Below are 23,693 nucleotides of genomic sequence, written 5' to 3'. Positions count from 1 at the left end.
AAGAAATCGACAGAAAGGTTTAAATGCATAGGGAGCAAAAGACAGGAATGTCCAGTCCTGTTTTGTTCAAGTATACATTTTTGCTGAAATCCTATAATTCATAATGCATACCAGGTTTTCCAAATCAGGCACCTTCTGGATGTACAAAACCATCAAAAGATCCACAGGCAGATCTTTGCTGAGAGTAAGAAGATTTGTCATCTAAACATAAGGAAAGTGCCATTTTGAGGAAGATGGTGTTAGGACTGCAAAAGAGCAGTTAATTTTCTGTACCTGAAGTAAGGGATTCATTCACAGCATAAGATTTCCCTTATTTTTCCTGCCACAATTAGATCAGAAAGCATTCACAGAAAGGGAGGAAGGGGAGGGTGGAGAAATGGGACAAGTGATAGAAGCAGCATTGTATCACTATGGTGGAGCTGCAAGACACTGTGTGTGTGTGTGTGTGTGTACACAAAAGGTGTGGACCTTGTGGTGATGGCCCACTAATGCTTCCATCATTTGACAGAAAGACTGGATTCTTCAGACTTCTCTGCTTTATTCATTCATTTGTTCGTTCGTTTATTCATTCGATTTTTATGGGTGCCCATCAGGAGTGGGATGCTACAGGTTCTGCCCGTTTCTATAGAACTGGTAGCGCTGAAGAACAGCAGACACCGAAGCGGTTCTGTGTTTGCTGCTGTTTGGCCCACCTGCCCTCCTGGGCTCTTACCTATCTTTTGTTTCCTGCTTTTTCAACCTCAGCTGCTTTGCGCGGCTTGAAAAAGCAGGGGGGAAAAGGCTTTTCAAACGCTGCACACCCCTGTGCAGTGCTTTTCAGCTGTCCGGGCAGCACAGCTGATGTTTTTTTTACATGCACGCGCAAAACATCATCACCAAACTGGTAGTAACACCAGTTAAATCCCGCCCCTGCTGCCCGTCTTATCTAAGTGACTCTGGACAGCCCCTAGCAGGTAAAAACAGTCTAATAAGACCAACTAAGAAACCAACACAGGTTGTCCTCATTTAACAGCCACTCATTTGGTGACTTCTCCCAGCTGCATTCATACTTCTCAATGTTCTTCGAAGGTCCAGCTTCCCCAGCAATGCTGTGATCATGTCATTGCGATTTGGGTGCTTGGCAACTGTCTCACACTTGCAATGGTTGCAGTGTCCCACAGACATGTGATTGCCATTTGCAATCTCCCATGCTAGATTCCCATAAGCAAAGTCAATGGGGAAGCTGGCAGGAAAGATCACAAGTCCCTCTTGTAAGTCGCCCAGCAGCAGTTACTTCGCTATACTCACACTGCAGCTTGGTGTGCCCTCACCCACCCTCCCCTGCTTTGTAGCAATCATCTCCAATCACAGCACATGCTCTACCTTATATTGTACTTTAACTGTCTGCTCACCTGTTGCAAGTAGTCTGGGACTTGTTTAAGGACTCATGGTCCTTGCTTAATGATAGCAACTAAGATACTATCTCTCAGCGATGTAGTCATTTGACATTGTGCCCAATGACTGCATCACTTAGCAATGGAAATTCTGACCCCAATTAGAATTAGAATTCTTTATTGGCCAAATATGATTAGACACACAAGGAATTTGTTTCTGGTGCATAAGCTCTCAGTATACATACAACAATAGTGAAAGATCATTATCATTGTTAACCAAGGACTAGCCACATGCAAACATATAAAAACAGTTCACAATCCATTTTAAAAAGCAGAATCATGATCAGTGACAGAATGCATCCTACATCAATTCAACACAGCCATTTCCCCACCATTGCTGGCCCTTCAGGCATAGCAGCAGAGCCATTATCTTCAGGGTCTTGTTAAAGGTGAGTCAGGCCAATCCAAGGTCCAGGGCAAAGATTAGTTGCACAGGTTAGATGTCCCTTTAGAGAAGTTTTCCCCCGTGGGTGCCATTAGATGACACTCTATTGTAAATGGGACCTGCAACATGCCTGTCTTGCTAGTTCTGATGGGATAAATAGATCTAACATAGTTTCCCTTACATAGATAGCATCCTGCTACTGTCACATTTTCACATCTATGGGCAATAAACAAATGATGGATCACATAGGAAACAGTAATGCAGAGAAGTTGATAGATTAGATGTGCAAGAGGAAATTATGGGAAAATATGAGCAGAATCCTGGGGCCCAAAATGAATGGAAAGGCTCTGGAATTGCTCATGTTTTGATATAAGCAACATTAAAACAAATAACTATTTAAAGACACACTCACTATTTTCATCTAATTGCAGCAGCCTTTCCTTATATGTTGGGCTAAAACTTCCATCAAAATGGATAATCTAATGGAAACTTACTATAGATATCTCACTCTTGATTGCAATTTTTCTGAACGAATGCTGGCACTTTCAATAGCATCACTTCTACGCTACTGCTCATTCAGTGTTAAAGTGTTATATTAAATGGTGGCTAGAGCTGCCCTAGGTCATTGTTTTAGAAGCTCTGCAAGAGTTGGGCTCCCTGGGAAAAGCAGCAACTGCTTTTCTTGAACAATGAGTTTCAATTAAAAATGCAAATTCCTCCGTTTCATTTATTGACATATGAGGAAAAGTTTAGATTCTGCAAAATGGCCAAACCAAAGATTGAATGCAAAGGCAGTACGCTGAAGAGTACAACTATTAAAATAATATCGTATTAAAACTTACTTAATGCACCTAAATAAGTATAAATGTAAACTACTTTTAAGCCACTGCTCACATAGATTGGTTTTATTTCACAATATAGTATTCCCAGACTCCTTATTGTAATATTTCTGGCTATGGACAGAAGCTTGCCAAGATTAAATTCTCCCATGCTTGGTGCCCTTCTCATTAAAAAAGCTTAATTGAACCCAGAAATCCTTGTATCAGTGAGACTGTGTGGCCTTCTCAAACTCTGTCTAATATTAAAGTTAGTTTTCTCCAGATTGAGATGGATTCCTAGTAGTTTCATGAACTCATCCATAGCTTTCTTGGCAAGAATATAGAGGTGTTTTGCCACCACCTTCTTCCAAGAGTCTAGCCTTTAATCTTGATATTGCCTAGAGGTCTCCCATCTAAGTACAAGCCAGTAGGGCTGTTTGTGCTTTAGGCTGAATTTCAGAAAGGTGCTTCAAAGTGTTCAGGAACACAAGCTGTTTTAAGCAGCTGGGCCTTTTCCCTGGATTGTGTGCAGCAGATGGGGTCTATTTTTATGCTCCCGCATGCTCTAAAATGCCTTTTTGAAATCATACCCAAAGCTCTCCATGGCCCTACTAACTAGACTGACCCAGCTTAGCTATTTCAGATTAACCAAGGTTTGCTATCACAGAAGGGTGGGGGGAAACAGTCTTATATGCAAGGCTAAAAAGCATTATTATAGAACACAAAGTGCTCCTTTGGGGCAGAATCATGCTATTATTTGGGGCCAATTTGATGGAATTGTTTTGCTTTCTATCCACACTCTTCTCTTTCATGGCCTGTTTCTGCTTTAGAAATGCCTACGTTTCAACCCTGATGCAGCCATTTGGGTGGCAAAACAACAAATTCTCTGCACCCTGAACGAGAGCCTCAAGGATGTTCTAAATTATGGACTCTTCCAGCCAGCCACCAATGGCCGGGATGCGAAATTCCTAGATGAAGAGCGACTCTTGCGCGAGTACCCACAGAGTTTTGAAAAGGGGGTACCCTATCTTGAGGTAAGGTTGCTGCTTATCTGACCACACTCTTGGGTCAGAGAGAGATGAGTATTATGGGAGAACACTGGTAGTTTATTTAAAAACAAATAGCAGTATGTACGTGGATAGTAGTAAATCTATCCACTATCTGCAAAACCCCAGACAAGGAAAGGCTGCTTACATCATCACTAACTTGAGAAACATTTCTAATCTAAATGGTTCCTAGGCAAAATGATATTTTTGGCTCTGGTTTCCTTCCTCTCAAGGCTTCTGTCACTTGAATCACCTTTGTTTCCTATTATTCCTACTACTATTAGGAGCGAAGCTACCATTTCCTCTTTTTCACCTTGCTGGTTGATAACAGCTAGTCAATAATTGCGCATAATATAAAAGTACTGTGCTGGCCAGCCAAGTTGATTTTAAAGAACCAAGTATTTCGTTTGTAGTGAACTGAACCAATGTGGCTATGTAGGACAAGTCTCTGTGTCCCAGTGCTCCAGTTGTCTATGCATCTCCAAGATAATGGGTAGTTGGTTCAGCTTACTTTTATGTAAGGGAATTATTATATTATACTTTTAAATGGAGCATGGCAGCAACCTCTTCCAGCCATCTAACTCATATTTTTCTTTCATGGAGGGCCTATCCTGGAGGTCTTACTCATTTCTTTCTCTTCATCAGAGGTTTCCTTACTCACCAATGCTTTCAAGTCTTGGGGAGAGTGATAAACTGGCCAGAACCACAGACTGAGAACTTTCAAGCCTGGGGGAATTTTTTTTTAGTAGCCATGGCCATTATGTCAATAAAATAAATTGTGATTAATAGTTGAGGCAACAATAGATTGCTATCATCAAAATGGAAAGGACTTGTATTTCCTGGGGCGTGTGTGTGTGTGTGTGTGTGTGTTTTGGGGAGAAGGGATATTTGGGAAGAGTTGATCTATAAATTCTAAATAAAGGACTGTACTCCACTTTTTCCATTTTTACTGAAACTTGATGAGAAAAGTAATTACTGAAATTTGATATGATTTGCAGAAGCCACAAATTTGCACTTTGGCTCTAGGTTATCCATTCTTTCCCTATAGATGTAAGTGCAAGGAGACTTCATTTAGTGAATGCCTTGTTTAACAACCATTTCCAGGTACGATGGTGATGAAAAAATCCTCACATTTACAACCTTCACAAGTCTGTTACAAAGGAAAGCTGAAACAAGATTGTAAAAGAGTGATATTTCATTTAGGAATCACTTCACTTAATGACTGAGTTGCTAGTTCCAACTGTACTTACTAAACAAGAACTATCTATATCTAACATGTTTCTCCAAAATTACAACCTACCCCAAAAGAAAGTCCTAACTTGATTTTTAACATGTGCATCCAATGTAAGCCCTACTCCCCCCCCAAAAAAGCCCTAATTAAGACCCCACCCACTCCAGGGCTCAGGGGGTGGGGGTGAGGTACATGAGTAAAAAAAAGGCTAGGGTGAAAATGGGGAGGTGGAGCTGCCCTACTTACCAGGTCTCGCACACCCTGATACCTGCCTTGCCTGCCTGGTCCACTTCTGTGGCCGCTTGCGTGCATCACCCCCGGCTTCCGTTTTGTTGTCAGAGGCCTTCAGGAAAGGTTTCTGCAGCTGAGAAACGGGCTCAGGATTGATGTTGTGGCCGTCCGCGGCCTCATTTCGCCATCAGAGGCCTTCAGAAAAGGCCTCTGAAGCCAGTAACGGAGCTCCGGATCACAAGCAGGCTGCAGAAGAAGTGGGACAGAAATGGGCTCCTGCTGGGCGGGGCTGTCAGTGCCGCCACTGCAAGGTGAGTCAGTGGAACACACACACACACACACACACACACACACACACACACAGGTAAGAAAATATGTCCTGGTGCCTTTTTTGATGGCAAAAGAAATATAAGACCAGGTCTTATTTTTTAGGGAAACATGGTATATAACCATCTGGCTTGACTTACTGAGGCATGGATTCTCAGGATGAGGATGATTTCCTTCTTGTTCCACCATGGTAATCACTAAATAGCATTTCAGGAAAGGAAAGACTTCATACTGATTTTATATTTTAATATGTTTGCTAAGCCTTCATGAGGCTCTGTATAGGTAGTCCTTGGTTTACAACCACAACTGAGCCCAAATGTTTTGTTATTAAGCAAGGCAGTTAAGTGAATTTTGGCCCATTTTATAACCTTCCTTGATACAATTGTTAGGTGAATCACTACAGTTGTTAAGTTAGTAACATGGTTGATACCGGTAGGTGAATCTGGCTTCCCCATTGACTTGGCTTGGCAGAAAGTTGCAGAAGGGGATGACGTGGCCCTGGGACACTGCAACCATAATAAATATGAGTCAACTGCCAAACAGCCAAATTTTGATCACATGACTGTAGGGATGCTGCAATAGTCATATGTGTGAAAAACTGTCACAAGTCACTTTTTCCAGTGTTGTTGTGTCTTCAAATAGTCACAAAATGAACTGCTGTAAGTTGAGGACTACCTCAACTATGTGCAAATTTTCTCTTGTCTCCCAGTTGCTTCACAACCAAATATCAGCCACTGTTTTTTTATAAATTACAGTAACTAAAACACAATGCTGTTAAGTATTTGTCTATTTCCTTTACATCCATAATAGGAATAGAGTTTTCTCAAGATTAAAGAAGAATGCATCAAATATATCTAACTTTTGCTGGAAATCCAAGATTATGTATCCATTTTCCTAACAAACCTTGAGTCCACAAAGAAACTGACAGTGTGGAAGGGTTTTGAAAAATTATGGAATATAGGGGAATGATGAAAGTTGGATGTACTTCTTTCCAGAACTGTAACTGCCTTCTATTAAGCTACAGTCAAATACAACCTATAACAGTTTGGATCTAGAAGTTAGTCATGCTTAAGTCCTATTAAAACTTTCAATGAGATAGAAGGGCTGGTTATAATCAGATTAACAGTAAGGAAGCCTTGCCTGTAAACTTGCAGTATGATTAATCAGATGCATGAGTGCAGGAGAGTGGGAAGGACAAGGTAAGACAACAGAGAGAAATGATACATTAGCTAAGGTCTGGAAATATAGATTTGTCTTGAGTCATTTCTTGAAGAGTGGGAGGTACTGAATCATATGAATATTCAAAGATGATGCATTTCTTTCGGATTTATGGAAATTAAAGCTGTAATGCTTGGAGGAGGTGGAACTGGACATTCTTTTTTCTATCCATAGGCACTCACGGAAATGTGTGCATAAATGCTAAAAGCCCATGCAGTGTTCTGAATTCAGTATTTCTCACACATTACATCCTGTAGCATTGATTTAGCAGGAGTATGCAGTCATTAATTTAGTCTAAGTTTTAGCTAAGTCACAGGTGTGCAGTGTAACTTGCCTCAGATTAGTACAATGTTCCTTTTGTCATTTGCCGACTCTTGACCTTCTCTGCAGATGCCTTTTTCTGGTGCGTAAATCCCATACCTGAAAAATAATTTTATTGGACAGGACAGGAGCATATCAGTGATGGTTAAAGAAACGGAATGGATTGAAAAAGCTTAAGGCACTAATTAAAAAAATAATTCAATATCTCGCCCCGCCCCTCGCTCCTGCCATTCCCAAAAGTAGGCCAAATTTTTGTTTTGGGATTGAGGTGGTGGAGGTATCTTAGAAGGCTGCAAAAAATGTACTGGAGGTCATATGCAGCCTACAAATTGTGCACTGAACTAAAAGAACCAGGAGTGGCTTTAGATTTAGGTGATGGTATGAATGAAGTGTCTCTGTACCGTTTCATGTTGTCAGAACTGGAGGGATCTCTGTAGCCAATAGCCCAAACCTGCTGGATCCAACTGTGCTTTTGATTTCCTGCCTCAGGGCAGTACTAGTTATTGCTCATCATTGAAAATTAAAAATTGGACCTGATTGTTTGATGCCCATTAAGAGTTTCACTCCAAGAAAATTAATGTATGGAGGGAGAGCATCAGGGCAGGGAAGAAAAGTGGCAACTGCCCAAGTCAAACAGATGCTTACAGGGATTCTGGAAATGTTTAGGCAATAACTGTGATTACACATCTGTAAGCAATCCATCAAGGTCTTTACATCTGCTATCTTGTGAAAAACTGATGCCGAAAGGTGTCAGAGAAGGAATCCATCATTTGTTCTAAATTTGCAGAATTGTGCCGTTCAGTTGAATTAGATACTAGCCTTCAAACAAGCCATGAATGAGTAGCATCCGTGTAGGAGAAAGAAACCATCACTTTATTTACATTTATTTACGTATTTAGGTTCACGTTTTACCTGAGGCTGCAAATGTATTCATTCAATGTATAGCTGCAGTCAATGCCCTACCTCCCCATTCTCTCTCCCCATTGTCACCTTCTTTGCAGTTCCGCTACAAGACACGAGTATACAAGCAAACCAACCTTGATGAGAAGCAGCTAGCAAAACTCCACACAAAGGTGAGAAAAGAGAGAAAAGTTTTCTAAAGTTCTATGGAAAGAATATAAAATTCAGTCTCTGGAAAGAATCTAAATTAGCTTTAAAAATCCCAGTGTTTTGAATTATCATCCACTATGCTAAGTTGGCCTGTGCTTTTAGATGTATATTATGCAAATAATTACCTTTTATTTAATCTTTACCTTTTAAGAGGAACTAGCCTCCTAACAGACTAATAAGAATAAAAAATCAGGCTGATTGTTTGGTCACCTCATGCCTGAATTAATAGGACTTAATACAATGACAAATACCAACTAGCAGAAGTTTCTGTTTAGTAAGGGGCAGACAACCTATAGCTCTCTGCACTGTCTTCAAACATCCCCAAAATATTGTCAGAATTTTGCAGCAGATTGCCTGTTTTTGGCTCTGAAATGTTCTATTTTTTTTAATGAATTCCAAAATAAAGGAGTTAAACCTTTAAATTTAACCATAGTTTCATTTGGGAAAATGTGACAATCCTAGACCAGACCAAGCCCCAAAATGCCAGGGGATCAATAGACATATATAGACATTAATAACATCTATAGATTATGCAAAAGAGATAATCAACCAGCCCAAAAGAGAACAAAAAGACTCCAGCACCTCTCCACTTCTCCAAAACCAACAATCAAGTAAACAATACCCCAATCAAGAAACTGCCAAAGAGCCATTGGTAAACAGACCAATCAAAGAATCTCTTAAGTCCACCACATCCACACAGTCAAGACACCAGAATATAAAGTGACAGCAAATAGCACTGATGATGATATAGGTTAATGAAACATCTGCAAGAAAACAAGAAAGCTCAGAGAACACCAAGGACCCCTCAACCTTTAGTAATTTTAAGGCAAGTTTTAGTAAGCTTTTCAGTAAATTTTGGAGGCAAACAAATACATAATTAGTGTAAGCAGTAAAAGCTTGTAGTTGTTTGCTCTAGCATGGATGAGAGGATTGTTGGGGACCGGTTGTTCATCAAATTCATCCAGTCTCAAGAAGTTATGAATGGCTTCAGCTTTTGGTCTAGCTCAGCTTTGTTCCTCTTTTAAACCTAGAATGCATTTTTCCATCCCATTTCTTTCCCAATCCTCATTGGTTATCCCTGACAAATCTTTCCCCAGACGGGTTTGAAGAAGTTTCTGGAATATGTGCAACATGGAGCAGCTGAAAAAGTGGCACGGCTCTTGGACAAAGGGCTCGATCCAAACTATCATGATTCTGATACCGGTGGTAAGTGCCATCTGCAAGACACAAAGACAGCGGGGGAAGAATGACTTTGAATGCCAACTACACAACACCCTTCTCCACAGTAATAATGCAAGGTTTTCTCTGCAGAAACACCTTTGACCTTGGCTGCCCAATTAGATGGGACCATTGATGTGATCCGGCTATTGTGCCTTGGAGGTGCCCACATAGATTTCAGGGCAAGAGATGGAGCCACAGCACTTCACAGAGCTGTCTGTTCTCACCACTATTCGGCCCTCATGGTAAAGTCAAATGCTAACTTGTGCTTGAAGATTAGGGCAAGGGTGAAAGGAGCACATAGAGATCCAAAACAGCCTTTTTAATTTTCTGCCTATTAGCATAGTCGACTAATAATGCACATTTTATTAGACAGATAGAGGGAGGGAGGGAGAGAGGGAAAGAGAGAGAGAGATCTGTTATCTATATACGGCAAGGGCGAAAGAAGCACATAAAGACCCAAATTGTCATGCTATAGACTAATAATGCAATTATAAATGTAAGAGGCCCTGGGTTTAATATACTTGGAGAAGAGGGAGCTATTTATTGCAGTTTTGGAGAAATGGCAGAGAAGCCTATGGCTGAGACACCCTTGGAAGCAAACTTTTGATTTCATGAACGTATCCTTTGACAAAAGAGAAAGAGTAAATAGAATAACAAGAGTTGGAAGGGGTGTTACAAGTCTTCTAGTTTACCCCTCTGCTGAAACAGGAAATCTTATACCTTTTCAAACAAACTATTGTTCAGTCTTTTCTTAATGTTGAAGCACCCACAATTTCTGGAGGCACTGTGACTTGAAATAACACTGACTTAAAAATAAAAGTAAGAAAAACATGGTCTGGTCAATGTGTTACCACTAATGCTACTTGATGTCCCCAGAATTGCCACAGAGCAAGTTTGACTTCACTTGAGAAGTTAACATTGGACTGATGCTGCCATTGCTTAGGTATATTTTTCTCTTTGGCTTACACAGGCACTCTTGGACTTGGGTGGTTCCCCCAATTATAAGGACCGCCGTGGGCTGACCCCACTCTACCATACAGCTATGGTTGGAGGTGACCCCCACTGCTGTGAACTTCTGCTGTACAATCGAGCCTACATTGGCACCACTGATGAGAATGGCTGGCAAGAAATACACCAGGTGAGGTCTTTCATACCAGTCAAAATCCAGCCACCCCAAATTTCCATGTGTGGTAACTCAATTGTGCAGGCAAGAGAGCTAGCAACCCATTTTATGCCCTGTATGTGTTTCCTGCTAGGGCTAGCTTGAAATCTAAAGATTGAAGGGGATGGCTGTGACTTGTACCTGTCTATCTGACCATCTAGTCCCTCCTTACATTCCTGACCTCTGCTTCTCCACGTTCCAGGCCTGCCAACATGGAAACTCCCAGCATTTGGAACACCTGCTCTTTTACGGTGCTGAGCCAGGTGCACAGAACGCATCCGGGAATACAGCATTGCACATCTGTGCACTCTACAACAAGGTAAGAATGATTAATTTTTACACTCCAGCGTTAATCAATACATTAATTTAAAGCATCTGGAAGTCTGGACTCCTGCTGAGGACTCCTGTTGTAGAGAGTAAGGATGATGATCTTGACAGTGATATGTTGGAACCATTATCCAGGCAAAAGGGGCTGAAGCAATGTTCTGGAGATAATATTGGCAAGCAGATCTCCCTAATGTCAGTATCTCCAATCTCAATGTCTTCAGTGGGTATAAGAAATAGGGAAGGAAAACTAGAAGTAAACTTGCAAGATTCTATTCTTGATACAAATACTTCTAGCCTTCACATAGAATTGATTTCCCAGTTTTTCTACTGAGCTGATACCCGCATTGATCATTATTCTAGGTGTATATTTGCACTTCACTTTCCCAATTTAATTCCCCCGTATATCTAAACTAATTAACAGATTTAATATTTTAATTGGTTTAAAATATATATGTTTTGTCACCAATTTGCAAAAATCTGACTGTGAATGGCAAATAACAGTAAGTTGCACAATGAGGAATAATCACATATATTCTACCTGCTAGAACAATTTCCTATATCCCACTCCAAATAAACAGAATAACAGAGTTGGAAGGAACCTTGGATGCCTTGTAATCCAACCCTCTGCTTAAGCAGGTAACCCTGGCCTATAACATTTCAAATAGTTGTTCAAATGCCTGAGACATTTTTTGTCTCGCAGAAGACGAAAACTGTTGTGAAGTTGAAACCATTTTTCTGTGTAAAATTTGAAAGGCTATCTGGACCATCTGCACCAGATAGATAGCTTATTTTACTATAGATCCAGCTTACCCTCTATCTCATGTAGAAGGCTAGGTGTCATAGTCCTCAAAGCCCCATAAATGTGTGGGGTTCACTTAGTCTATTGTCTTTGGAATTATACAATCAGATGACCAGAAGTATTTTGCAAGAAACTTTGCATTTCCTTAGCCCATCTTTTCTGTAAATAACTTGATATATTGTGAAGTGCAATAATCTATTCAAGTAGATAAAATGAAACCAACTAAATTAGATTGACTTTATTACTGTTATTTGAACATCTGTGTCTCCTCCTCCTCCCTCCTCTCATTTGCTTCCTTTTTCCCCAAATAAATCTGCTTATCTGGAGGTTTTTCATTCAGTATTCCTTTATATGTCAGACAGTATAGAATTAAGCCACCCTTTCATTCTAGGGATAATTTACAAAGAGTGGTTATAATGTATGTCCTCTTATAATTAAGATATCCTCATCTGTATCATGGCAGCATTTCACATAGCACCTAGTTATAAAAATAACAATACAGTAACTTTCATGGTAGATATTTAATGTCATTAGCAGTGCAGTTCACAGCATACCATCTTCTTTCCTCCAATGTTTCAGAAATATTTTTCATTAATTAGTTTATCAGACAGAGGGAAGAAACCTTGTGAATTCCTTTTCTAATCTCCATCATCTTCCATTCATCATCTAAATGATAAGATTTATCTGGGTGTAGGTTCAAAATCTAAATTTGCTTTTCTTGGGATTTTCTGCCATTAAATGGAAAAGAAAGATTCATTTATTTATTTTAATTTTTTTCTTCCGTTTAGTTGTGTCCAATTCTCAAAGATTGTTTGGACATGTCCCTATAGATTTCTAGGCAAGAAAATGGCCATTGCCTCTTTCCTAGGTAGAGAGGAACTGACTGGTCTAAGGTCATCCAGCTGACTTTGTGTCTAAGGCAGGATAGAACTCATGGTCTTCAGTTTCTAGTCCAGTACCTTAACCACTACCTTATACACTTTAAAAGTGTATACCTCCAAATTTGCAAAACATCTTTTGAATATTAAAAAATCATGCCATTAAAGCCAGGAATCTATTCCCGTAGAATTAATGGTTTACTCTGGAATTTGTTAACATGAGAAATTTCCTTTAACTAAACATGAAACAACCATTTAAAATTACGTTTTAGGGCATTGTTTCTCAATTTGCCAACTTTAATATTTGTGGACTTCAACTGCCAGAATCACTCAGCCAGCATACCTTCTGGGGGATACTGGGAATTGAAATCCACCAATGTTAAAGCTGCTGAGCTGAGAAGCACTGTTTAGAGTAGAGGTGTCAAACTCATGGCCCGCAGCTTGGATGTATCACACACTGGCCATGCCCATGCCTAGTTTAGCAAAGCGGGGGAGAAGTCATGATATGTCATGTGACAATACCGTGATGACGTGAGTTTAGCTCCCCTGGTTTAGAGGAACATAAAAAAAAGGATTCTGTCCTCCCCCATCCTCCATTTCCCATATTCCATTATATTTTGTGAGGGTGAGGATACTGAAAGCTACTTGAAGGCAACCAGGCCAATTTGGAAGCATTCCAGTAATATTAATATTAGTACTGCATTTCACCCAAATGCAACTTTCCTTTCCAGATTTTAGCTTTGAAAAATACTGATATGCCCAGAATTGTAATCCAAGAGAGAGTTGTTCACAAGGATAGACAAATAAGTTAACATGGGAGCCACAACTATAAGATGAAACCATGCCTATTTTATATGTAGCAAGCCACCATTTTGCTTGTTTAAATTGCATATTTATTTATTTATTTAACAATTTTGTATAGCTGTCCAGCTCACACATAGGTGGTCCCCAGAGTTTTTCAAAATCTTGCATCCCTTGATGAAAGATAATCTTCTGCCAAATGCTCAAGTCCCACTCTGCCCAATCTATATAATGAGAGATTCTCATATATTGCAGAATTGTAGGTATGTAATAGTGAAGAGAGAGAGAAGAAAGAATAATTTGATCTTTGGGTTTACCATAGTCAAAAGGGACAAAATGCTCAATCTACTTTGCTTATGCTCAGCTGCTCATTTTGCTGGCCTCATTTTAAATTTTAATTTCAGTTAATGAGGAGTAATTCATAGTGAAGTATTAGAATCCACCTCCCTGCTGAGTTTATTTCCTGAATGTCTTTATACCCACATGGACTAAGAGACATTTTTAGGAAGTAAAATATAGGGTCTGACCAGAAATCAGTGCCTTCCATTGTCTTTAGCTTCCTAAGTGTTATTTTCTGTAAAATGAATCTATTATGATGGGCTATGCACCACTCCCCATGGCAACCATTTTGTGATGGGTGACTTCTCTCCATGGCAGCCATTTATTTCTCTCAGAATACCAAATGTAGGCCCAAAAGTTCAAACTTCAAAATGTAGTATTCTGAGAAATATAATATAATTAATGTAATATGATATAATTAATGTAATGTAATTATTTAATAGCAATAGCACTTAGACTTATATGCTGCTTTATAGTGCTTTGCAGCCCTCTCTAAGCGGTTTACAGAATCAGCATATTGCCCCCAACAATTTGGGTCCTCATTTTACTCACCTCAGAAAGATGGAAGGCTGAATCAACCTTGAGCCTGCTGGAATTTGAACTGCCAAATTGTAGGCAGCTGGCTGCAGAAGTAGCTTACAATACTGCACTCTAACCACTGCACCACAGAAGCTCCTAAAAACATTATAAACATATAATTAGCACAATATACATATAATATACATTTAAGAAGTGCAAAGTTAATCTCCACTGAAATGTAAAACGAACCAAAGTCAGCCCCATCTTTAAAAATTCCTAATATTCTCCCCTGTGTCCACTGAAATTGCTGAACGTGGAAGCTGTCTCTTATGTATTTCTCCTTGGGCTCTCTTCCTCTCTCTCTTCTCCCCTCTCTATTTCCCAGGAAAGCTGTGCCCGAATCCTGTTATACCGAGGAGCTAACAAAGAGATCAAGAACAACCATGGTCAAACTGCCTTCCAGGTGTGCAGTGAGCTGAGTCCAAGAGAGAATAAGAGCAGAGCATGTTGGCAGTTTGATCCCAGGCATCGTAGGGCAGAGCCCCTGACCTTCCCTCTTTTCTAGTGCTTCTGCATTAGAGCCTCTAAATGTGGGTGTTTGTAGATTTAATTTGATATTTTAGGAAAAGGAGTAATTGTGTCATGACTCCTGTGTCTCAATTTGCAGACATCATAGTACAATTTTTGTTCATATTTTTTTCTCAAGGAAATTGGTACATATATCTTGCCGGTTTCTGTAAATTCTTGATTTTGACACTAAAGTCCCCAAGTTGTCATTGGTACTGCAGTCCCAGGGTATCATCACCTGTATGACATAGGAGATAATTGGGAGGAGGGAATAGAGCCCTTTCCTCTCCTTGTCTCAAATCTCCAAAACTGAGAACGACTCATGTCCCCCTAGCATTGGCTCAACATCGGACTCAGATGATATTGGAATAAAATAAGATATTGAAGACATCAGAAGGTAGATTCTGCATATAGTCTTTCCTTGTAAGCATGGATGTTGCTTTTGCCAGCCTTTGCCAATCTGGTATTAGTCAGATGTGTTGAAGCAGAATGGTCATCTTCCCCAGCTTGAATTAAAGATCATTCTTGAGAAATACCCTGTTTCTTAGGGATTTTTCAGTACCTATTTCTCATACAGGTAGTCCTTGAGTTACATTCCTTCAGGAACCATTGAAAGCTACTGCAGCATTGAACAGAGGGATTTACAACTATCCCTTAAGTTACTGCTATTGCAGCACCTCCCCTAAGTCACATGATCAAAATTCAGATGCTTGATAGTCTGCTCACGCTTATGGTCACAGTGATGCTTCAAATCTCGCTATCCACTTATCTCTACCCCATCTATGCCCATTTGGGCTCCTGCACTCTAGATACCCTGCTGCCCTTCGCCATCTTCTTGGTCCCACTGCTGACCAAGTATACTCAGCCTGGCCCTTCACAAGGCAGTTCCTTGTGAGACTTGGAAAATATGGCCACATGTGGCCAGCAGCTGCCAGTTGTAGAATCAAAACAGGCACACCTCATCTGCAGTGGGAATAAGAAGATAGAAGGTTAGCTGGCAACTCAAAATGCAGAGCAACAAGAGTCTCTGGGCTGGGGTGGCTGGATCTTGCTGACATAGCTATGGCTTTGCACCACATTGCTGGAGTTTTCTGGATTGCTTTGGTTTTGCACCATGCTTCTGGCTTCCCAGGCCGCTGCTGTTGGAGCTTCCCAAGTTACTGTAGATTTGCACAGGGCTGATGGAGCTTCTCAGGGCACGGTGGCTTTGCATTTCACTGCATGGGTGGCTGAGGCTTCCAGAGGCAGTTGTGGCTTTGCATCGTGCTCAGGTTTCTTATAATCCTAGAGTCACAATACACCAAGAAGCCGTAAGGTAGAGTGTAAGGTGGCCAAAAGAGCAGAGGGGAAGATAGGAAGATTATCTTACCAAATCGCGGATTGGGCAGAACCAAGCCCAGAATGGCTTAGATTGGGGAGGGTCCTTGTCTAATGGGCAGTGGAATTTGCTTAATGACAGCAACAGGGAATGGTGGGATTGCTGTCGCTAAGCAATATGGTCATGTGACTTTATAAGCACATTCTGGTCCCAATTGTGGTTACAAATCAAGGATTATCTGTATGTAGAGATAAGACAGCAGCATTTTCAGGCCACTTTTCATACCTGGGCAAGAATATTGAAATCTAACAAGATTTCAGGGGTTTTAAAATTGTACTGTTTTGGGAAGCTTGGTGGCATCTCTTGGGTGGGGAGTTGGTAGGCATCTTGGCACTTCAAGTTCTAATTACCAATATATATAAAAAGAGGTACAGCAAGAAAGATTATGTTTACATGGGTACATTTTCTTTCTATCTTAGGTTGCAGTCATTGCAGGAAATTTTGAGTTGGGGGAGCTGATCAAAAGCCATCGAGATTCAGATGTAGGTAAGTTTGATTTGAGGAAAGGAGGCTGATGTGAACTGTCTACAAAAGTACAGGTAGTCTTGTTTAGTGATTTATTTAGCTACTTAGGAGGGTGATGAAAAAGTAGTTTTATAGTCAATCCTCACTTTCAGTCTGTGAAGGTTGTAGTGAGATGATAAATGCTGTTGCGGTTTCACTTAGCAACTGCTTCACTTAACAACTGAGTTGCTGGTTCCAATTGTTGGTTGCTAAACAAGGATTGCCTACTTTTGTACATATCACAGCTATTGATCCACCACATCTCCAAACTTACATATACAAATAAAAACCCTTAACATATAGTTTTCCAGAGAAGCTAAGGATTACTGGCAAACATTTCAGAACTTAGACAAAACTAACAAGTTCTTTGTGGAGAGATATGGGGAAAGTCACCCTGGGAAATGAAATAGTTTAAAAGTAGCTTAAAGCCTTTTTGTACCAATGATATTTACCTTGCTTTTTGCTTTCTTTCCTATAAAAATTATTGTCTCATTCTAAATGCATATGGCAATGTTTGGATTATTTTTGTTAGTAAAGTAGGCTAGAAATCATAGAAACACAATAAATAAACACAATTAAAAAGCCCTTATGAGTACAATAGAATATGGATTATACCATTCCTCTCTTTTGCTGCCTTATCTCTAGGGAGACAAAAATAATAAGAAGTGTGATGGCTGTTGCTAGGAATTTCACTTGTTTTTGAGGTTTTGTATTGCTGGAATTTTAGTATGTGACTTAGCTCTTCTTGCTGACAGGAATTTGACGTCTTTTGGACTCTGTGACAGAGAGTCTGCTTTTCATTTCAGAAGGACCATTGTTTCAGTGCAAAGCTCTTTCTTCCTAGTTGCTGCATTGTTGTTCCTGACATTTTTCCCTCAAGCAAATAATTACCTTGCCCTCACCAAACTGTCTTCCAGGGTTTTTTTTTCCTAGCTTCTTGTAGAACCAAAATTCAGCACCCTGGTGACCCGAACTGTCAACATGCAACACCAGAGCCAATTAGCATTAATGCTTCTCTACTTTGCACCCCTTTAAGAGGATTCCTGTTTAGGCCTACATGCCATCTACCAGATCCATAACCAACAGTCATCTCCTCCTGCTGAAATATAACCAGCTTTGTGTCCTCCTCCCGCAGCTGGAAAAACTATGCAGCCAGTACACCACTCATAGTTATAACCTTGCAATTAAATTATAGTAGAGACTTGCTAGGGGAAAAGAGGGGCATTTTGGCAAAGATTTGTTCAGCCTCTTTCCCCTTGGGTTGTCCTCGTTTCACATTCCTTAAGTTCCCCACTTTCACAGCAATAGATTTATATACCACTTCACAGTGCTTTAAACCTCTCTCTAAGCGGTTTACAGAGTCAGCATATTGCCCCAACAATATGGGTCCTCATTTTACCGACCAGGGAAGGATGGAAGACTGAGTCAACCTCGAGCCTGGTGAGGTTCGAACTGCCAAACTGCAGGCAGGGGGCAGTCAGCAGAAGTAGCCTGCAGTACTGCACTCTAACCACTGCACACTCTTCTCTAATGCCCCCTTCTCTCTTCTCTCAGAAAAATCAAGAACCAGAAGGATCTAAGGATCCATATTAAACAAATGGGTATCATATATCTTCATTAGCAGGTGAGGCAAGGGTCAGGGTAGACAGTTTAGCCTGAGCTATGAAAACAGAAATCTTTTCAAGCCCCTGCTTTGACTCCTCAGATTCAAAGGAGGATTTTCTGCATTTTTAAAGTACAGAATCATCATCCTCCATCATCCGCTCTCCCCGTTTTTCCTTTTTAGCTTTTTACTAACATTACAATTCTTTCTAGTCCCTTTTCAGGAGACTCCCCAATATGCCAGCCGGCGCCGGGATGGCCCTCAGAACCTTACGGTGCCACATACTTTGTTGCGAGCCAACAGTGATACCAGCATGAACCTCCCAGACTGGATGCTTTATGCCCAGCCATCTATCCCACCTGCCACAGTAGCAGTCCAGGGCCAGAAGATCATCACAGGGACATTGCGCAGCTCCAGCAGTCCCCGAGGTGCTCGCAGCCGCTCACCATCACGGGGACGCCACACAGATGAGGCCAAAAAACAGCGTGGTCGACCCAGGTAAGACTAGAGGCCCACATTGGAAGAACTGGTTTGGATAAATAGATATGTTCTGATGGGTTTGGTAGAAGAAGGAAAGGATTTAAAATTAGGTCATGCAGTCACCATGGGCTTATGATCTTAAGTGGTGCATGCATATAAGTGAGAGTAATTAGAAGTGGGAAATCCATGGAGCGCAAGCTATTGTTTTTCGGCCTCATCTTTTGCTGCACCCCTCTCACAAAAAAACTCCTCAAAAATCACGCTGCTTATGTTCAAATTTAGAATGGACCTGGTTTTCTCCTCCTTGCCCCTATTCTCAAATACCGACGATAAGCTTCCAATACCTATTGTGTTGAATGAGGGACCCAAATAATAAAAAAGAAAGCTAAATTCTAGCCAAATTTCCTGGGACTTTACTGCCTCAAAAGTTCACAAACACGCAAAAAAAAATCTAAAACAATACAAAATACTATCCTCAAACTTCTAAATAGGATAGCTTTTAAAAGTATATTCTCTTTCTTTAAACTTTTTGCCTGGCCCCACTTTATGCAATTATTTACTTCAAAATGTGTTAAGCTGTTGCATTTCTTCCTTAACAAAACAAGAAGGCCTGGTGTTTTTCCTAAAGTCTTTCCCCAGTAATAATACCAGCTCTTGGGGTTCTTTGGGGGAAGGGAAGGAAGGATTCTAATATCAAAATGTTCCACCTAAATACCCTAAGAGGCCTAAAGTGTTAATTCTGATGTGGCAAATGGAAGAAATAAAGGGAACCTCTATGTTCAAGTTAAAATTGCTTAATTGAATTTAAATGAAATGGGAATTATTTTTAGTTCTGGGTCCAGCTGTTTTTTTTAGGCTTTTTCCATCTAGTTTTTAGACTGGTGGCCCAGCACATAACTTAAAGACTTGGTCTGAAGAAAATTAGGTCCACAAATATCAGAACCTAAAGACTCTCTAAGATGACCTGTGATCAGAAAGCTTTGCTGTTTTGGAAAAGTTGTAATATAAAAAAAAAATTACTATTCTCAGAGGTTGTGTGGCAAAAGAAAGATTAAAGAATTATCATGGAACCAAGATTCTGAATTTTTTAATACAGAGAGAGCATCTTGAGCTAAAATTAATTTATATGTATTGTTAATTTATTTGGTTATTTCGGTTGCCTTTGTCAAGAGTACCTGGGGATTTACTATCACACATCAACAATTAAAACTTCCACAGTGTAATATTAATAATGCAGGAGGATCGAAGGAGATGGGGGAATGGATTCATAACACTTAATTGGGAACAAATTTTATCTGGAGTTTATTGGGAAGGTAGACTGATTTTGGAGATAAACTTATTAAATTTAATCAGACAACAACTGATAAGAGATGGAATTAAAAAACAAACATAGATATTTGATCCAAAACAAATTAATGTTAACTTTTGGAATGATAAGATGCCATGGAAAATTTCACATGAGCTAATTAAAACAATAGTTTGTTAATAGAGGATTTTGAAACTTTTAACTTTGTCTATTTTATCATTATTATTCTTCCTGTTAAATGTTTTGTCATTAATAGAGTACTATATATAGTGTACAGTATATACAATAGGTGATAAGTTAGTAATTTGCAAATAGATTTAATAGTTTAAAAATATTTTGGGCCTGTTTTGTAAAGGGTGGGGAAGTAATATTGCAATTATGTATCAATCAGTATTTAACTGGGGGGATAATATGCATATAGTTTAGTTAATTTCTTGCATTTTCTTTTTCTTTTCTTGCATTTTCTATATCTTGTTTGCTGTATATTTGGTTTTTGGTTTTTTAAACTTTTAGAGTTTTATATTTTAATTTTTTAAATAAAAAAAATTACAAGACAAAAGAAATTCCAGGCTACATTACAGTCGAGGGCTACCTGTATGTATGTAGCTCACCAGATGTTGCTGAACTATATTTCTTTCACTACAACCTAAGTTGACTAAGTCTATTAGGAGTTGTGGTGTAGTAACATTTAAAGGAATTTAGGTGGTAGAAATAATCCTGGTGACACAGATTAGAATACAGTATTGCAGGCAAACTTTGCCCACTGCCTGGAGTTTGATCCTGATGAAGCTCAAGGTTGACTCAGCCTTTCATCCTTCCAAGGTCAGTAAAATGAGGACCCAGATCGTTGGGAAAATATGTTGACATTGTAAACTGCCCACAGAATGCTGTAAAGCACTGTGGGCAGTATAAGTCTAAGTATTATTGCTATTGATATTCTTCATCAGGAGAAAAATGGACAACATCTGTGGGGCAGATCATCATCATCAGTATCATCACCATCATATACAAAGAATTAAGGGTTCATTATGCTGCTGCGACGACCATCTTGCCTTTTTGACCTCTCAGTAGATGTCATGGAACTATAATCCCACTTCTGGTACTCAGCATGCACTTATTTCAGACTAAGGGAAAGATGAAAATTGCATCTTTTTCACTTAACTTTAGTTTACTTCTGATAGAGCTACTAGAAAAAGAATAGAATAAGCCAGAAAAGATAGTTGCTCCTATAAAAGTGAAGAGGAATCCAAAGTAATTTTTTGTATTGTACTTGCTTTTATCTTGGCTTCTTTTTCCCTTCATCTCCTGGCAGTTCCAGTGGCTACCAGAAGGAATCTGCTGGAAGCAGTACACTGAGTAGTCGAGGTGTGAAGCGGAAACTTTATTCAGCTGTGCCTGGCCGCACATTCATGGCTGTGAAACCCTACCAGGCACAGGGTGAGGGTGAGCTCTCCATCAGCAAGGGCGAGAAGATCAAGGGTACGTTGATCTTTGTGCACACCCTTGGATTGTCCAGGGATTCTTCATGAGTCTACAGTATTGTTCGGCTTCTTTGGGAAAAATCATTCGGCTTAGCACAGAGGTTCTCAAACTCTGTTGTAGAGAGCCTCCTTGAACTGAAGGAATAAGAAACTTGGTCCTCTCCAAGAAAGATCCTTTTTAAAAAATCAGGAGACCTGATTCTTGAGAATCACCTGATGGAAGATGTCTGGGCAAGATTCCTGTGTCCAGGACACTTTGACTTGACCTCTCAAAATCTCCTTCACTTTCTTTAAAGTGAGGAGAAGGGCAGCAGGAAAGGCTCTTTAATCCATCCCTTTCAGTTCTTTTGAATCCTTCAAGCCTTATTGATTTTCACCATCTAGAAATGTTCTGCTAAGGGAGTAGGTCAGGTGAAGACTTAATGGTGAGAAAAGTGAGGAAATTAAAAAAACAGAAGTTGCTCCACATGTTTTTTGATAAATATGCATACAATTCATCCCACCCAAGTAAGGAAAACCATACTTAATCCTTAACAGAATATGGAAACAAAGAGTGATAAATGGAGGTGGGATTGAGGGTAGGAAGGACTTTAGACCTCTCTAAATTGTGGGGGGGCTGCCTCCTACTTCATGCTTTGAGAACCTTGTGTTTGGCTCAGCTTAAAAGCCAGGCTATTTGTGAGGCTTGGCTTGTGTTTGTGTACATGGTTTCTTGTTGGTGTCTACAATGTCTTGGTGTGTATCAGCCAGCTACATGTGAGTGGTTCATGGCCTTTTCCTTTGTGTGTATCTGTGTCTAGAGAATAGTACGGTAGCAGGATTAGAATTTTGTAAAAAGAGGAAGTGTTTGATATCGAAAAAAAGGATAATCTGCATTATTCTAATGGAGGATGAGAAGTTGTGTTATCCAAACTCATATTATTTGTCCTCTTAACCCAGAACTTTCTAACCTAATTGGAACTAGATCTCTAGAGTCTTAGGCCAGAGGGTTTTTGCATAATCTTGATCACTTAGATGAAGATGATTGAATGTTGAGGTTTTGGCTGGTAAAATAATTTCATAGTTCTTTTTATCCTTTAACTTTGGAAGTAAAAATTAAAAGGCAGCCTTTTCACTTGCAGAGACTGTAATATTTAATGAAGGATATTCTTAAATAATGCATAATGGACCCCAATTCTGATTTACTGATTCTTTGAATACTGCCCCTAAAGTATGTAGAGAAAAGCAAGTCATCTCTTTAGTTTATATCTTTTCTTTTAAAAACTTGTATATTGCTTATAGTATTTGTTACACTTCTCGTGCATGGCCCTATCCCCAATCTCAAAAACACCATGTCCAATTTTTATTTGTTTGTGTTCAGGTTGGATATCTGTGCTCAGAATTTTTTTCATTTTAAGATCTTGCAGTAAGGTCCACTAAATCTGAGGTTCGTATTAAAAAATACAAGCCAGAAATCTACTGTTCTGAATCAGCAACAGAAGATTTCTTTTCTGTGAATGATTACGTTGCTTCAGATATAAAAGCTGACATGACAGTAACAGTGAGGGTCAAATCCCAGAATGGATATTACAGGAAACAAATAAATTTATCTTTCTCAGCCCCTTTCTTTTTCCTGCTCTCTGCTTAGTAAGCTGCCAGATTGCCTTTACAAATATCCAAATTGATCTCTTGTTTAGCTAAGAGCTATTTCGTGCTCTTGGCTCTTCCTTAAATTGATGGTTATGCAGATAATCTATGAAATTACTGGAGCGGCGGGATACTGCACATCCTAAGATAAGAGGCCTGATTTCAGGTTTTCATGTAGAGTAGAATAGAGTGGTGATCAGATACAGAAGACCAAAGGCCTCCTGCAGATTTAATATACAGAAGGAGGAATCTTAACAGGTATAGTTGGTGGGACTTTCATGCCATTAGATGTTCTTTGTTGTCTGATTTATTTCCAGTTGAGGGAAATGTAAACTAAGATTTAGAACAACATAACTATGGCCGTGGGCACATATGGGTGAGTTTAATACCAGAAGGCTTCCATTGCAGTTAACCTTTCTTCCCTCCCATGAGTGTAAATCCCCTATGCTATTTTGTAGAACAAAATTAAAAATGCAAGAGGAAGATGTGGGATGTCGACAGCATCTGAAAAAAGCAAATAGGAAAAGAACCAATTTCATTGAAAGCACTCTGTGCTACAATGCGCTGGGGCTCAGGTGGCAG

The 23,693-nt window shown here is 39.7% G+C and overlaps 1 protein-coding gene across 1 annotated transcript in view; it reads left to right on the top strand.

Annotated features, from left to right (window-relative positions):
* The window catches only part of SHANK1 (SH3 and multiple ankyrin repeat domains 1), a 97,817-nt gene that overhangs the window by 25,856 nt on the left and 48,268 nt on the right, over window positions 1-23,693 (top strand). The window contains 10 exon segments of the mRNA XM_087915801.1: window positions 3,467-3,670; window positions 8,012-8,083; window positions 9,218-9,326; window positions 9,432-9,583; window positions 10,312-10,479; window positions 10,706-10,822; window positions 14,552-14,629; window positions 16,531-16,597; window positions 18,431-18,716; window positions 21,317-21,483. Coding sequence (XP_087771927.1) covers window positions 3,467-3,670; window positions 8,012-8,083; window positions 9,218-9,326; window positions 9,432-9,583; window positions 10,312-10,479; window positions 10,706-10,822; window positions 14,552-14,629; window positions 16,531-16,597; window positions 18,431-18,716; window positions 21,317-21,483 — 1,420 coding nt within the window.

Source organism: Pseudonaja textilis, chromosome Z, assembly GCF_049901715.1.
Source record: "Pseudonaja textilis isolate UNSWEBS1 chromosome Z, rPseTex1.2, whole genome shotgun sequence".
Taxonomy (NCBI): domain Eukaryota; kingdom Metazoa; phylum Chordata; class Lepidosauria; order Squamata; family Elapidae; genus Pseudonaja; species Pseudonaja textilis.
The sequence above is the reverse complement of the archived record's forward strand: the minus strand, read 5'-3'. Positions and strand labels throughout refer to the sequence as shown.